Source organism: Lactuca virosa, chromosome 9, assembly GCF_052849685.1.
Source record: "Lactuca virosa cultivar CGN04683 chromosome 9, Lactuca_virosa_CGN04683_v6, whole genome shotgun sequence".
In the NCBI taxonomy this organism is placed as follows: Eukaryota; Viridiplantae; Streptophyta; class Magnoliopsida; order Asterales; family Asteraceae; genus Lactuca; species Lactuca virosa.
This window is the reverse complement of record NC_136434.1, coordinates 197,633,649-197,651,690: the sequence shown is the minus strand read 5'-3', so window position 1 is coordinate 197,651,690 and position 18,042 is coordinate 197,633,649. Positions and strand designations below refer to the sequence as shown.

The window sequence follows — 18,042 nt, the reverse complement described above, 5'->3', positions numbered from 1 at the left end:
TAAAACACTAGAAAGACAATAGGAGAGAGGTGGAAAGGGAGAATTTTGTTCTCCACCTTCTATGTATGAGAAGTCACGAAAGTATGACGCCTAAGGTCTTATTTATAGTCTAGGTAACTTGCAGATGAATCCAAATTTGAATAATTAAATAATAAATTTAATCTCCAATTCAAATCCTTTTCTTATCTGCTACTAGGAGGCTTCCAAAAACCCTCGCAAGATCCTTAAAACTGTCCATGACTTGGATGGTTCTATAATTTCCTCTTTTATTCAACTATTAAACAATTATAATTCACCCCTTGCGCATTTAATTAATTCCAATTAATCTCATATTAATTATGATTAATATTTAACTAATCCCATCTATTTCTAATTAATTATTAATATCATAATAAATTAACAATTCATTTTATATCTCCTTCTATCCTAAAGTCATTTAAAGCTATTTCTAGCTTTTGAGGGCAACCCAAAAGGACTTTACTTTTATTGCATAAAGTTATATCAATTTAGTCATGACCTTGACCAATTTAGTTATGATTTTGGACACTTATTCTAACATATTTTTTCTTTGTTGGATACATTGTAGAATGCCTCTTTTTGGAGTTATAATGTCATCATCATTAACTTCCTAATATCCAAATGGAACCAAAGTCTTCAACGGTTGTAAACTTCATCTTTTCTTTGGTTATGTTTTAATACTTCTAAGTCTTGCAAAATGATCATTGGTGGTTAAAAATGTTTTATTTTATTCAAATCTAAAAATGTTTTCGTTGTTAATTACATCAATTTTGTCACTAAAAGTGTACTATTTTTAAATAAAAACCCAACAACCCCTACAGTCTACCACCACCATTATTTTCTGTCATCTTCAAAGTTTTAAACACCATCACCATCCACCCTTTTCCATCTCTTCTTCCATCACCGACCACCACCACCATATACGTTCTTGCTACTGCCTTCAGTATTAAATGAACAAAATTCATAAACTTAGAGCTTCAAAAACTAACCAGAAATTTAGAGCATCAAATGACCAAACCCACAATCATGTTGATAACTTTGAAGCTGATACATACTGGCTGCCATAATCTCCAATGCCATTGCCGACAACCATAACCTCCCCCTCACCTATATTCATCTAATTGATGAGACTCGGATTTGTAAAACAATCAAAACAAAGAGGATTAAATCACCATAGTCGCAAACTCATGGTTGCAAGAACGGTAGTAACCAAAAATCAGAAGAAAATTCTGATCACTTTCCACATGATCTCGCCAGAAATATAAGCAGAAGAACATCCATAAATCTAACGAGTCCTTACATCAAAATTATAGATCCCTCAACCAAGTGGCCATTGGATCGACAACAACAATCTAAGTCATCGACGATACAGAGGTTGTATTTTGGGGAAAATTTGATTCACCGGCTATGAAGGTGGAAACCACCCTGACATCATGGGTCATCGACGATAGTGAGGAGATCTCGATTGGTGGGTGTTGAACTGTTAGCTCCGATTGAAGTAGATGGAAACTAGGGGTGGCTCCAATTGACATGAAGAGAATAGGAGAGGCGATAAGAGCGATGGAGAGAAGAGGAGGTCACCAGTTGTGTTGGAGGAATAGATGCAACGACAAAGGTTTTGGAGAATAGGAAGCAACTCCTGAAAAGGGTTGAGGTTGTTATTTATTTTCTTTTTCTTTTTTAAATAGATTTAGATAAAAGAAAAAGCTAAGAGAAATTAAACAAAGTATAAATGTCAATTTATATTGACGAGGGACCAACCACGATAAAAATTGAAACCATAGGGACCTTTTATGAAATCGAAAAAATTAGAGACTAAATTTGATATTTTGAAAAACCACAATGACCATATTTGAAGATTACTATTTTATTTGTTAGATGAAAAAATTAAATAAAAATATTTATCCAATAATTAATAAAGGAGTTTTATTATTATTGTATGTTTTGATGGATTTTAATTCTTGAAAATGGGTTTTGGAAGCTTTATTCATCAATGAATCTAACCTAATAAATGAAAATAATTTTTGTCAAATGTCATGTCTCATTTAATTTTGACACATGTTATTTTTTAAGATTTTTTAAATTATATTTTTTCATTTGTCATTTTCTTGTGTTTTTTATTTTTTTTTAAATTTAAAATTTACATTTTGCATGTTTATATACGTAAGGTAGATCATTCTATTAAATTTAATAAAAAATACACCGTATTCTTTCCTTTATATTTTAGTTCTCCTAGAATTAAATCTTAAATCATTATATCACAAATTTTTTAAAATTTGAATATTTTTGATCAGTATTTATTGAATAAAACTTATTTTATTCGTATATATTTATATTAAAACATTACTTTAAAAAATACGTAATTTTTATAATTTTTTATTAAATTTTTGTTTTTAATAAATCCATGTGGTGGCTCACACCTAGTGTATTTAAAGAGCCGACGATAATCACTAATTTCATATGGAGAATTGGAGATTGGAGAAACCAAGTAAAAGCTCAAGTATGATTTGACCCGATCTTGAAGGCTTGTTGCAAATTGCAATGGGCCAATGGCTATATAACTAATATAAGTATATATGGTTATTTATGTGAGGTGGTCTTAAAACCAGTTTCAATGTGCATATCTGGCCTACATTATAAATTATGGGCCATTGGGCCTAATGGCCAGGCATTGAGGCCAACCCACCAACTTTATTTCATAATTCAAAACTAAAACGAGTAAAGAGTTTTGATGAATTTTCTTTTTCTTCAAAGTTGATACTATATATGTGTATTACATAAAAATATCAACTTTGTATTTTATATAAACGGATGAATGGTCCTAAATTTTTTGTTAATATATGCCAAATAATGGTTACGTAGGTCCTTTGCTATGAACGATTAGCCACTCACAAGAACTTGACAACGACTCTTAATAGTACAACGTTTTTTTTTTTTTTTTTTTTTTTGGTACCAACAATCACATTATTTTCGAAACATTCGATCAGAATTCTAGATTTTAGATTCATTTTTAAATAACCGATAAACGTTACCTAAAATAGAAGTCATTGCTTTTTATGTTATGTACCGAGAAAATGAAATAATTGAAACCACGTTTTATGAAAAAACCTAAATATCTGCATTTGGAGCTCACATGATTGATTTTGAGCTTTGCCTAGAGAATGGAAATAAACGAATATTGAAAGTTCTTAAAAACATTAAAATTGTTTAACTTTGAGCTTTAAGTGACAGAATTTGGGCTTGATGGTTATTATAAGATGTTTGTCACATTTTTCGTAAATTAAGCTCATATAAATTAAAATTCTTTTCTCTATGTTTATAACTGATTCCTCTTCTGCAAAAATGGTAACCGTATACAACTCACTTCAAACTGTCTCAAAACCCATCACATGACAGCAGGTAAATTATCAAACATTAATAATATTTTGAGAAATGTTAATTAGAATTTGAGTATCCACAACCTTTGTGGAATTCCTCACATGAACATTTAAGATTCCATAAAATATTCAACCATATGCAATTATGCATGACTGTTGAAGTACACCAGCGTTTGGTCATTGTCTGTGTAAGGAAACTACGTGAAAAAAATTAAGTACAAGTACTAGCAACTAGCAAGGACATGAAAAACGTGTTTAGTATATTTTATTGCAAATGACTCATGTTGTTTAGATATAGAATATAAAAAAAAAAAACATTATATTTTAATAAAACGAGGAATCAGCTTGCTAGATTTTTGCTCTCTCCTTTTTATATATATATATATATATATATATATATATATATATATATATATATATATATTACACAATATACAAAAAGAAGTGGCAAAGTAAACTCTCCTTATCCTCCTCCACTTACTTACACCTCTCCTTCTACATTTACATAATCCATACGTTTTTATATGCAAATTCCATCAACCCAATCGCTATTTTTCAAATGAAGAAAGTTTCAACAACTGCATGTTCTTTTGCTTTCTTTTTTTGCTTTTTAGTTTGGAGTGTAACAGGTCGGTTTTTACAATATGATGATGGTGAGCAAGTTTCTGATGGTGTCCACAACCATGGAGATAAACATGAACAATCTTTCTTTCTTCGATTCTTGGGATTTAGTGACTCTGAGGAGTATTGTGAGCAGATGTATGGATTTCTGCCATGTTCAAGGAATCTTCCAGGTCATTTGTTTCTTATTGTGGTATACGAGTACCTGTTATATCATGGCGAATCCTATGCTGGTGGCGATGGAAGGATTTTCGGTGTTCTTGGGAATAACTTCTTTGGTGCAAGTGTTTTCCAGCTTCTTGATTCCCTCCCGGATTCTTTAATCCTTCTTGGTAGATTCCCTTATGTTGTTACTCTCAAATTTAATTGCTTAAAAGTCGAAATCGAAGTAGCTTTGGTTATATTTGAAGTTATGAAGATGATTTTTGAACGGGTTAAGTTTTTGTGTAAACTATTGCTCATTTTAAGCTCCTGATTGTATCCAAGATTCTATTATTTATGAAAAGAATTTTGGGTTGTTGGAATTCAAACATCGATGAATTCCAAGAATTTTACATATTTACACTTTTGATTGTTTGATCGCAGCATCTGGACTCTCGAGTAGTAAAGAAAAAGCTCAAGAATATGTTGTAACGGGTGCTGGATTGTTAGCTGGATCTTCAGTGATGCTTCTCACTCTTCTATGGGGAGTATGCTTCATATGTGGTAGAACAAAATTCTATGTAAAACCCGGTTCTAAAGTGAAAAATAAAGTTATGCAACTATTAACAGGTTTGCATTTATCGTTTCTATTTATAGTTTTGATCTTTAAAATACTCATAGAATATTTATAATGATCGTTTGACATGTTTTACAGGTTCTGGTGTTGTTACAGATGCAGAAACGAGTTATCATGCGAAAGTTATGTTTTTTTCATTGATACCATTTGTAGTCATGCTATTACCGAGTGTGTTTGGTTTATCGTATTCTGGTGGAGGATACAGGATTGTTGTTCTTGTGTCACTTTGTGTCGCAGTTGTTTGCTTATTCTCATACTTCATCTATCAGGTATATATACATCGGTTTCCTTTACAAAACAGTTTCAAAATGTATATCGATCATATCACGAGATCTCTAAGCTATTCTTGAATCTTGATTCTTGATTTTTGTTTTGCAGCTTTTTGATTCCCGGATTCAGACAAGAAGACTCGAGTATGCAGAAGTTGAAAGAAAAGTTGAGTTGCAAGTACCTTTCTATGAAGTACAAGCACTTATGCTCGATAGAGAGAAGCATCTCATGCTTAGGCAAAAGGAAATGGAGAAAATGATGAAATATCCTGATGCGAGTGGGAAAATAACAATGACAAGGGATGAATTCTATAGCACGTTTGAAGATTGGCTTGATGTTACGAGACAATTGATGGATGATCCACATTCGTTGGATAAATCAGGGTCAGAGTACAATCAGGTGAGCATTACATGATAAACAAGTATCCGTTTGCTTGATATATGATCTTCGATGTAAACTAGTTTGAGTAATTGAGCTATACTTAACTGATCTTTCAGGTTGCGGAATTGTTGCTTGAAGATAAAAACAAATTGATAGAGCTAATATCCATTATGATGGAACGTGCTTCGGGACAGAAATTACTTAAAGAAGATGGAGGACGAGATGAATCGGCAATAGCTAGGTGATCAGTTAAAGCTACATATTCATATGTAAATCTGAGAAGAGTACTATATATGATCCGAAATATAGTCTTAGTAACTTTATGTTGAACTTTAATTCAGATTCTATGAACGCATTGATACCAATCACGATGGATTTATCACACGGGATGAACTGAAAAACTTTATTATGGAAATGAACTACGAGGAGATACTGATGGATGACGAGATAGCTGAGATCATAATGAGACATTTGGACATTGATGGAAATGGTAACATCGATAAACAAGAATTCCAATCTGGGGTTACAAAATGGCTCAAAGAGATGGATCATGTAGCTTCACGTAACCAAAAAAAGCAGTCACGTAATAAGAACCTAGTAAGTGTTATTGTATCTCATATCACTTTTGTCTATATACATCGTGAGTCTCCTCTCTCTCACTAGAGTGTTAATATAAGAGTCCACATATATCTTTTAGTAAGAATTTACATGAGCAATTATTCATGAAAGTTAGTTCATTTCGTATTCAAGTGTTAATTAATTATGTACTTGATGCAGGAAAAAGATAGGTACCAACGTGAGGAGGCAAAGGCGAAAGCAAACGAGAAGTTTAAGGCAATAGCACTTTTGATCATTGGAATCTTTATGCTAACAGTCTTGGCTGAGCCTTTGGTAGAAAGTGTCCGAAAGTTTTCAGAATCTATAAAGATAGAGGCTTTTTATGTATCTTTCATCTTAGTACCATTGGCTACAAATGCTAGAACAGCCATTGCAGCGATTAGAGCTGCGAGTCAGAAAAGACATCTAACAACATCTTTAACTTTCTCTGAGGTTAGTCTCTCCCTTGATTTGGTTTCTTTATAGGGTGATCTTAAATGGGTCCATTTAACACCACCTTTTTTATAGCATTATATTTATACCTAGCTCATAATTTACATGTTGTGTAAAATACAGATATACCACAAAGTTTTCATGAACAACATCCTTGGCTTTTGTGTTCTTGTCTCGGTTATATACTTTCGGGGCTTGACATGGCATTTCTCAGCTGAGATTCTGGTTGTGATAATCGTTTGCGTCATAATTGGGCTTCTTGCAAGTTTCAGATCCAAGTTTCCAATGTGGACATTGTTCATCGCATTCCCCCTCTATCCACTTTCTTTGGTCGTGGTTTACCTTCTGGACGATACTTTCCGCTTTACATGAATCTTGAACTAGAATTCGCATAAAACATGGTTGATCCGATGGTTAAACGCTTAAGCATAGGAGGGAGATGATTTTCAACCTTGTTATTTCGAATTACACACTAGGACGCTTTCTATTTTTGCATAAATAGGACCACGAAACCTTTGTATTAGTAAGGACGTTTTAAACTTATTGGTAAAAATGAGGTTATTTTAAAATTGGATCCCACCAACGTATATAAAATTCGTAAGTTTCAAAACAACCTTTCAACTTTCGTTTTTAAATTTTGATTTTTTTTTCTTTTAAATTTAATTTTACACCTTAGTTATAATAAAATAAAATACCTATATTTTATTTATAAAGTTTATATCCAACTAAAAATATTATTATAGTAAAAAGTTAAGGGACTCAACATCTTTTATATAAAAGGTCCAAAATTTTCATTTTAGTTTCAATTCACAAAAGAACAAGTACATATATAGGCTTCTTTGTGAGCTAAGTTATGAATATCCACTCCACAAACCGACAAAAGCAAAATATAAGAATGACTACGCAGATTCCATATTGCGGACTTTGTATTCGAATTGCATTGCACAATCAACATAAAATATAAAATGTTTATGAGAAATCTGTACTATAACAATTATGACTTTTTTTCTCATATAAAATGATAATTATAAAAAAAAAACAATTTCAGAAAATCTAATAAATTCCATTTTTCTTTTTCAGAAAAATGAATGATTTTTTTTGTTATTATATGTAAGGGAGAGTCTTGGCAAACAGTAAATAAAGAAAACACATATGTTATGACATTTGTTACAAACTTCTCTATACATATTTTGACATATTAAATATGAGAGGCATATAGAATTGGTTAAAGCAAAGACAAACTATACATATAATAGTAATATTAAATTATCTTTGTAACATCTAGTGTATGAGTATATTATGGATGTAGTCCATAATAAATTCGAAAAGTGTAAATTGTAATATGGACAATGTTGTGCATATGTATATGGTGTTGGTTGGTGATCGAAGTTCAAGAACAAATAGTAGTGAATCGGTTAAATGTTGGGCTTTATCAAATGCTGGAAAAAAAACTCAAGATTGCAAGAAGGTCTGGTGCAAGGGGATCTAGAGGAAGCAACAATATAGTGACCTTGTTTATTAGTGCTTCATTTCCCGAAAACAATATATATAATAGTCCACTGAAAGCTATAGACAATGATTTAGCAAACGTTGATGATTGTGTTGATTATGGTGTTGAAGATGATTATAAAGGTACATGTGGTTAAAGAGATAAAACGATTGCTCTTACTGTTGTTTAGGAAAATAATTTATTTTATTATGGAATACCACTCAAATTTTTTAAAGAAATAAATGGCGATGAATGATCTATTGAGTATGAAAAAAGGTTGGCCATAGGATGAATTTACAAACCAATACAAAACTCAAATGTTGTCCTAGGTATGCCTCCCATACTGATATATCCAGATTCGGTTAATGCTTATACATGATCTCACAATCAAAGATCTACCCATAAATTAAACAATGTCAAACCTTAAAAAAAAAATTATAAACTAGTCTTTCGATTAGAACGTGTTGAAGAAGGATTTCAAATGAAAACACAAAAATCAACAAAAGATCAGTATGAGGTTTTTTGTTTAAAACAAACAGGTTATAGTTGGTGTTTATATGTGACTAGGGTTAAGGAAAATGAGTTTTCCAAGTTAAGAAATTTAATGACATACATACATATTCATCAACACAAGTACACACCAATCATAAACAAGTGAATAAGAAAGTGTTGGAAACTATAATACAATGGGTAATGAGTAACAATCATGGCAGAGTTTACAAGGGGAATGATATAGTTCGAGATTTTAATTCGATGTACAATCTTGATATCATTTATAAACATGCATGATGTGTGAAACAATATGTCGTCGAATTAATTAAAGGGTCCACATAAGAAACATTTTTAAAGCTTTCAATTTATTTTCACAACTTAAAGAAACATAATCTTGGGATTGTGACTCATATTCTAACATATGATGTAACACCTGACTTTTTAACACAAAGTATAACAAAACTTTTTGCACTTTTTAATTTATAAAATAACTCGGTGTACATTTATGGTAACTAGTTGAATGCAAGGAGTTATCATAAAGAATCGAATGATAAAACAATACAATGATCCGATCCATACATTACCATCCCTCAGCTACAAATATCCACTTTGTTAATAAGACTGCATGAACCTAAAATGCATACAACAACAAAAGCTAAGATATAAGATCATAATGAGTAACCTACTCGACATACAAATACAATATCAGTTATCTTTAATCACAACATCAAAACACAAATTAATCAGATTATGCATTTCAGATAATTTAATAATAACCCAAAATCCGTTTAAACACACGTTCACCCAATAATGAGTTCACCGCTTTTTAACAACTATTGGCAATCTATATCACTCGCGTACAACATTTTAACTACAAAACGACTAAATATAGTTTTACGACTACTCAAACCACCATCTCAACTAACAATGACGCCAATATTTTTACGTTTTTTCAAGCCACAATTTCAGATGACAATAATTTATATTACCACTAGGCACTTGTTATGTGATCAATGTACTCCTTAATTATTACCAAAAGGTTCTCTTTATATAGTTATTCATAATCATTAAACATTACCACACGGTACTCGTTATATGGTTATTTATACTTGTTTTGTGGTTATCATATTCCTTTAACAACAATTAACTGGAGTTTATCAACTATTATAGTTATCTACATTATGCTGAAACAAATAGCTATAACAACTTACCACATTTCACAAAAATAGTGACATATATGATAAATATCCTATAACTCACCGCATTATGTTCAGATTTTAAAATTCAACATCGATTACTCAGCTAAGCCCGTTATTCATATATAACTATTTAACTATATTTAGCTTCTACTTTTATGCTATTATCAATGATATCAACTATATTAAGATATAATTGTTATTAACAATGATATTAGTTATATTCAACTATATATACTCCATCAAAACTCTCAATTATTAACATCATATTCAATTATATTCATTACTGTTTTTAACATCAATATTAGTTATATTTAACTATAACTCTTGTTTATATAAAAATGACAACTCTCAACAATACTCAACATTGCTTATCCTTAAATGTCAGAGGAATCAGAGTGGATGTAAAAATCAACAGGGTTAGGAGGTTAAAGAACCTGCACAAAGTTAACTTCCTAGGGATTCAAGAAATGCGGCTGCATAACCATGAAAAAATTGACGTGTTGAGTTGTTGGGGTGATCAAGACTTCAAGTTTGAAGGACTGAACTCGAATGGAAGATCAGGAGGGTTGTTATCAATATGGAGTAACAAGTGTTTTAAAAAAAGAAGTAATTAAATCACGCAATTACCTCATTGTCATAAGTAAGTGGATTGGAATCAATGAGGATACCATATATGGGCCACATGATATCAATGAGTAGAAGAAATTATGGAGCGAATTGTTAGTGATAAGAAGATCGATTCCAGGTAACTGGATCTATTTGGCGACTTTAACGTAGTTAGAAGACCGGAGGAGAGATTCAACTCTAATTTCTATCAGGATAGTGCATTTGCGTTTAATAGGTTCATACAAGAGGCAGATCTTCATGATTTCAACATGGGTGGGGAACGATTCACTTTTATGTCTAGAGTAGGAGCCAAATTGAGTAAGCTCGATAGGTTCCTTGTGTGCGCTAATTATCTTGCAGCTTTCCCTTCATTGGTTGTCACTGCACACCCCCAGGAGCTATCTGATCATAGTCCAGTTACACTCTCCTCCGGAGAAACTAATTATGGCCCTCATCCATTCAAATTATTTAACTCATGGCTACTAGAAGATGGTTTCGATAACACTGTTAAGGAAGCATGGGAAAATTTTGTTGGTTATGGGATGCCAGATGCATATCTAGCTGCAAAACTCAAATACCTTAAAGAGGAGATCAAAAAATGGAAGAGGAGGACTAATAATACAGAAAAACTTGAGCTAGCACAGATTAAAGATAAGGTCTTACAACTTGAGACATTGGCGGAGTCAAGGTTGCTCATAGATACGTAACTTAATATTCGCAGTGAGGGACTTCAACGAATTCTTGAGCTAGAAAAGCTTGCGGTGTTAGACTTAAAGCAAAAATCAAGGATCAAATGGATTGTGGAGGGCGACGAAAGTACAAAATTCTCTCATGGGCACATAAATAGTAAGCATAGGAGGAACACAATCCATGGGTTAATGGTGAATGGTAAATGGGTGTCATCTGTAGAAGAAGTAAAAGATGAAGCATTAAGATTTTTTAAGGGTAAGTTTACTGAATCTTTGATCCTGAGGCCTAAACTCATCAGCCCTATCTCAAATCCATTTATATGATGGAAGCCATCAAACTTGAAGCCTTCTTCACATTAGAGGAAATAAAATATCTGGTTTGGGCATGTGGAGGTGACAAGCCCCTTGGTCCTGATGGATTTACTTTTAAATTCATCAAAACCTATTGGGATACACTCAAAGACGATATGATGATTATGTGCTACACTTTGACAAGTTTGGTACCCTAGCGTGGGGGTGCAACTCATCCTTCATCACACTTGTAGCTAAAGTTAAAGACCCCTCCTCACTCTCTGACTATCGTCCCATCAGCCTAATTGGGTGTATGTACAAGATAATCTCCAAGATGCTTGCATTAAGGCTCAAAACAGTTATTGGTAGAGTCATTGGAGATGTACAGTCAACATACATATAAGGCAAGAATATATTAGACGGACTATTGGTGATAAACGAACTCTACTCTTGGGCGAAAAAAATGAAGAAGAGGATACTACTATTTAAGGTGGATTTCAATAAAGGATTTTATTCAATAAACTAGGAGTACTTCGATTCTATTCTCGCACAGATGGGATTTGGGTCTAAATGGCGCACGTGGATCAGAGGATGCTTGAACTCATTCCATGCCTCTGTGATCATGAATGGGTCCCCAACAAGCGAATTCAATATATCTAAAGGGGTACGTCAAGGTGACCCGCTTTCACCATGCCTCTTCATTATAGTCATGGAAGGTCTTAACGTGGCATTGGAGGCTGCCAAAGATAAAGAATTATTTAAAGGCGTCCAAATCCCCAATGGGGGCCCTACCCTCTCACACTTATTCTATGCAGGCGACGTAATATTTGTTGGTGAATGGTCGAGATCCAACCTAAAAAACCTTGCATGAAGTTTAAGATGTTTTAACATATCCTCCAGTCTAAAAGTGAACTTTCACAAATCAAGGTTGTTTGGAATTAGGGTTTCTGATGGTGAAATTGCGAACTGGGCCAACATTCTTGGGTGTGAAGCGGGATCTTTCCCTTTTAAATACCTTGGTGTTCCTGTCGGCGCAAACATGAACCTTAAAAAAATTAGAAACCAATAATCGAAAAATTTCATTCCAAACTGTCGTTATGAAAATCAAAATCCCTTTCTTTTGGAGGTCATTTGACAATGATCACCTCAGCCCTGGGCAACCTCCCCACTTACTACTTCTCACTTTTCACAGCTCCAGTGGTAGTTAGGGACACCTAGAACAAATCAGACGCAAATTTTTTTGGGGTGCGGATGAAGACAAAAGAAAATTTGTCACGCCCCCAAACCAGAACGGCAGAAACGTCTGGGGGCGGATGACTTTCATGTACAGTATCATAACAATTTAATAGTAGCGATCAAAGCATTACAACCATTGTATTGAATATTTAATAAGTTTACATTATGCTCAAAACTGTAGCACCCATAAAATTCAAGTCAATTTAAAACTTTTTAAAACATTTAAAACCATTAAGTTATTACAGTTTACTTTCAAATAATTTAAACATCAGAGTATCTTCAGAATCAATTCATGAAAATGTAAGGAGGTTCACGATCACGCCTTCGCCTTTCCGCGATCATCAAAATACCTGAAACAATAATCGATAAATGTAAGCTCGAAGGCTTAGTGAGTTACCCCCAAAATACCAACGCCATACAATCATAATCATATCATATAACATATAAGAAAACAACATGCATAATGAGCCATCAGTCTGACTGGACCGAATCCCGGTCCTCAGTCTATCTAGACCGCTCTCCGAGCCCTCGGCACGTCTCGACCGCCATCCTCAGAGCCTTGAGCCTATCCGGACCGCTCGCTGGGCCTTCTGTCTGACTAGATTTGCCCGGCCCGGGCCTACAGTCTACCCGGTCCGCCTAGGGTGTCTTGGCCTACTACACACAGCAGGACCTGCCTCAACCCTTTCCCCAAACCAACAAACATGTGCACATACATATAAACAAGTAAACATGCAGATCTAACAGATCACTAACATGGCAACCATCCTATAACTAGGATACCGATCTAGCCGATCTCTAGCATAGCAACCATCCTAAACCAGGATGAAATCTAACATAGCAACCATCCTAAACCAGGATGAAATCTAGCATAACAATAACATAGCAACCATCCTAAACCAGGATGAAAATCATAAAGGGTCGGCCTTGGTGCCGTAGACCCTGTTGATATAGTGAGGAGAACTCACCTGACACTGCTGAAGTCCCACGGATGAAACTCCAATTGTTGGTTGACAGCTTCCCGAATTGTCAACATCAAACAATACCCAATTAGTAATTGGATTCCAAGCCCAAGGCCCAACTCACACTCCAAAAGCCCAATAGTCAAGTAATGGGCCAAAGCCTAACATATGGCCCAATTTTCCAAATTGGGCCCAGACCTCTACATGGTCTTATCTTAAGGCCCAACCATTAATTCTAGTCCAAACTCTCGACATTCCTACGGCCCAATATCACATAATCATAAAGGCCCAATTATGGCCCATCAATGGCCCAATTTTCCAAATTGGACCCAAGACTCTCACATGGGCCTTATCCTAAAACCCATATAATTATGGTGGAATTTCGTATATGCCCTTCCTAAACAACTAAATATCGTATTTGCCCGACCTAAAATCTAAATATCATATTTGCCCTTATTAATGTTTTATAATATCATATATACCCAAATGTATTTTTTTGTTAATTTTTATTGATTTATAATCCTTTTTTATAACCTTAAATCATTATAATTGACAATAAATATTAAATGGACAATAATGCCCTTACTTGTAAATTCCAATACACAATACTTACGATCGCTGCTTCCTATCTCACCTAAATTCTAATCGTTGCTTCCCTGTCATTACTTCCGATCGCAGCTTGCTTCCCCTGTAATTCACATCACACTCATGCATCAGGTAAACAAAATGTGACCTATTATTTTCAATCATCTGGAGTGCGAATTTCGTTTTTAGGGTTCCTAGTCTCAATTGTTCAAATTCTTTTTACAATTAGCTTAGTTATGTTGGCTTTCACTGATTTTGTCATTGATTCGTCATCTTGTTCATCCAGGTTATGCAATTGTTCATCCGATGTACTTAATGTCCCAAGCCTGACAATTCTCATTAATCTCTTCGTGTTCTAGACTGATATGTTTTTGGGATTTAGAATATGGAGGTGATCAATTGTTATCCCCTGTTCTTTTTCATCGTTTCTTGATGCCGACTGGTTGGGGTTGTAATCTTCCACTCCCTATCATTTTACCAAATTTTGATGGAAAGACAACTTCCCTAAAATTTGGAGGTAAGTTAGCACCTGCGTTTTGAAGCCTATGGAGTTCTGTGAGTATCTTATCTTCTTCTATTTTATTGTTTTGGATTTCAGCCAATGGTGGGCATGAGAGTCAAGCACTTGAAGCGCATGCAACATCATTTTCCTCTTTCAAAGTACCCATATTTACTTTAATACTGCAACTGAAAAAAAGATAGTTGCTTTATATATTTATTCATATTGTAACCGGTTGCATAAAGTTGATCGGCTATTTATACATTTTAAATAGTTCTCTGGAAATGATAATCCTTCTATTCTAATTTCTTTTGCCACCAAAAGCTCCAAGTTTTCTGACATCTAAAGCTTCATCAGTTGGGGGTTTCTATGATGTAAATAGACGTGGGCAGGTCTTACTTGCCACTTCAAAATTGAGCCTTTTGTTAGTGGACAGGTAAGTTCTTAAAGTCATTTCATCATCGACCAATTTCACTATTTTATTACTATCAGAATCTTAATTTGATGTGTTAATGCAATTAAACAACCTCGAGCTTGCTATTAATCTTGAAAAAAGAGGAAACCTACCTGGTGCATCATTGTCCGATTACCTGATGTGTATTGCTTGTATGCGGCAACAAGGGAGAATAGGAGGTTGCTCTATGTATTAAGAGTTTGCGATAGGGAAGAAGCCAGGATGTGATAGGGAAGCCCAACGAATTTGTGATCGTAACGAGCCTCAACACATGTGATCTATTGTATTGAAATTTAGAACTCATCATGAGGAATTAAATGAATTAAACCTCGTCTGAAGGCCAATGAATTAAAACTATGATTTGTAAATGAAGGGTAATATTGTCCATTTGATTGTTGTTTTTAGTTTTAATGATTTAAGGTTATAAAAAAGGATTATAAATCAATAAAAATTAATAAAAAATAGATTTGGGTATATATGATATTATAAAACATTAAGAAGGACAAATACGATATTTAGAGTTTAGGCTGGATAAATACGATATTTAGTTGTTTAGCAAGGGCATATACGAAATTCCCCCTATAATTATTTAGTCCATTTGCTTATTCTTGGAAGTCCATTAATAGTCCAATCACCAAAGCCCAATAGGAAGGCCCAACTCAAAGCCCAAGTGAAATTAGGGTTTCACATAAAATGATGATTAGGGTTAAGTTTCCTACTTAACCCATAAGGACTTAATCCACTAAGGACTTAATCCATTAAGTCCAATATCGCTTAATTAATTTTTGCCAATGATTATTATTTAATATTTCAAGTTATCAAATAATTCCCGTGTGTCCCGATTAATTCCCCAAAATTAGGGTTTCATGGCATTAGGGTTTGCCAAACCCTAATTAGGGTTTCTAACCCAATACTAGCCCATTAGTCACATGGTTAGGCTTTTAGGTCCATTAGGGATTCATTGGGACCATTAAGGTCTCATTGGGCCCACTAGGGTTTCTTTGGGCCCATTAGGGTTTACTAGTCCCTTTGTCCAAACATCCAAACGAGTCACAAGCCAAACAAGGCACACCGCCACCCCACACGGCGGCCGGTGGCGGCAGCCACCACCTCACGGTGGTGGTTTTGAATTTCTTTCCATTATTTCATTTTTTTGTTACAAATTACAATGAAAATATCAAATGTACCCACACATACCCACTAAAATACACCCTTCCCACGGTGGCAGCCACCACCTCACGGTGGTGGCGGTGGCCCTCTTGTGATTCCGGCTAAGACAGCCACCCACACACACGACACAAAATTGCCACCATACGGCAACAGTTAACGCACATACATGCCCGGAAAAATAAACCCAACACCCACTAAAGTGGGTGGCGACAGCAGTAGCTCAAGAAAAACGGCAGCAGCGGAGGATCTTGGCGGCAGAACTCCCCCACGTCGATGGTTGCTTCGAACGACGACAACAACGGAAGAGGAACGCACCCGTCGGTGGTCCTCGTCTTCATCAGCAGTACTTGCGGCGGCAATGGTTGGAGATTACGGCCTCTACAGCGGGGTGGTTGCTCCGGTCGTCTATTGGAAGGAGGCGGATGAGAGGCTCCGGAATGGTGGTAGAAGCGGATGCAACGCCGGAAAGAGATGGAGAAGGTGGCAGTCAAACGGAAAGGAGGAAGTCCGGTGGTCCTAGTCGACGATCGGAGCGGCGACGACACTCCGACTTCAACAGAGATGGTGTGACAGTGGCTGGAGGTGAGAATCCGGCAGCACCCGAAGGTCGCCCGCAAACCCCCGTCGGTCCTCGGTGTTTCCGGTTGAGGTAGATGTCGTCGGAGCTCCTGGTCGATCGGGACAGCAAGGGGGTGTCGGGGTGGCGGTTGGAATATGAAGGAAGGAGGTGGCGGTTGGTGTGTGAGATGCTAGGGTAAGGGTTACAGTGAGGTTGACAATTATATACCCGATTCCTACAACTTCAACCCATAATAATGGAAATGGTCCCTCCTTCACCATTTTCTTTCAAAACAGATCCTTAAGTTACCTTTTTAACCCCAACCATTCTAAATCCTTTCAATTAAAGTCCTTATGTTACCCAATGGCCCCTCCTCTACAAAAACCTTTTCAACTTAGATCCAAAATTTACTCTTTAACCCCTACTTTCATAAATCATTTCATATTAAGTCCCGAAATTACACTTTAACCCCTGAAACTCCAAATCATGACATTTGGCTCCCCGAAACCAACACCCCACTAATTATTATTTGATTTCGGATTATCATAATATTAAATAATAATTAGAATTACTTCTCGGGGTCCCGGGTTTATTATTTAATTATCTTATTTTAAACGGAATGTTACAAAAACATTGTTTATATGATATCAAATGCATATGACAAAAATGAATAACGTGATGCGACGATGCCTCATCCTCCAAAAACGCTTTGATTACCTGTTTACTGATTTCCTGAGGATACAAGTGATTTTGAAAACTGTCAACAATTAAGTTGGTGAGTTCATAAGCGTTTTGTATGAAAAGGATTTGTAACTGTTTTGTGAAAATGTTAGTGTACGCTTTCAGAAAATCCAATATTTTCTTTAAAAATGAACTGTAAATCTTAAATCACAAGACTAAAAATGTGAGTAATGTTGAACTGTAAAACGGCGTTATGAAGTTTTATCTTTATATAAAACTACTTTAACATATGTTAACCCGTAAACGAAATGTTTTGTTAATACTCCATGTGAGTGATTATAACCATACTAATGCGACTAGTGGCCTGAACGACGTGCTTCGGACGTCGGAACTGGTACGACATTTTTCACCCTAGACTGGCTGGTCTAACTGCAGCTAACAGCTGAGGTACGGGGTTGTCAATCCCGTATAGATCTATACACAAGTGTCACGCTCTCCCTACAAGAGACTCTGTTTATAATTCTGGACTTTAACATGTACTCTGGCAGGTACGGTGAAGCTAAATGTCTCACAAAATTGTATCAACCGGTTTACGTGAACTGCAAATCCTTTTTTCTTGTAGATGAAATAATTAT

General features: G+C 35.0%; 2 protein-coding genes across 2 annotated transcripts; both read left to right on the top strand.

Moving 5' to 3' along the window:
- Positions 1 to 3,834: 3,834 nt before the first annotated feature.
- LOC145137503 (sodium/calcium exchanger NCL2-like) lies at positions 3,835 to 7,064 on the top strand. The gene is made up of 8 exons (XM_079071630.1): positions 3,835 to 4,348; positions 4,602 to 4,787; positions 4,873 to 5,063; positions 5,173 to 5,463; positions 5,562 to 5,686; positions 5,787 to 6,042; positions 6,223 to 6,495; positions 6,619 to 7,064. Exons 1-8 carry the CDS (start codon positions 3,955 to 3,957, stop codon positions 6,865 to 6,867), a joined length of 1,965 nt encoding a protein of 654 aa, XP_078927756.1. The 5' UTR covers positions 3,835 to 3,954; the 3' UTR covers positions 6,868 to 7,064.
- A 3,318-nt stretch (positions 7,065 to 10,382) lies between these two features.
- LOC145140174 (uncharacterized) lies at positions 10,383 to 10,988 on the top strand. Its single transcript, XM_079073753.1, has 2 exons — positions 10,383 to 10,420; positions 10,517 to 10,988. Exons 1-2 carry the CDS (start codon positions 10,383 to 10,385, stop codon positions 10,986 to 10,988), a joined length of 510 nt encoding a protein of 169 aa, XP_078929879.1.
- The last annotated feature ends 7,054 nt before the right edge of the window (positions 10,989 to 18,042 follow it).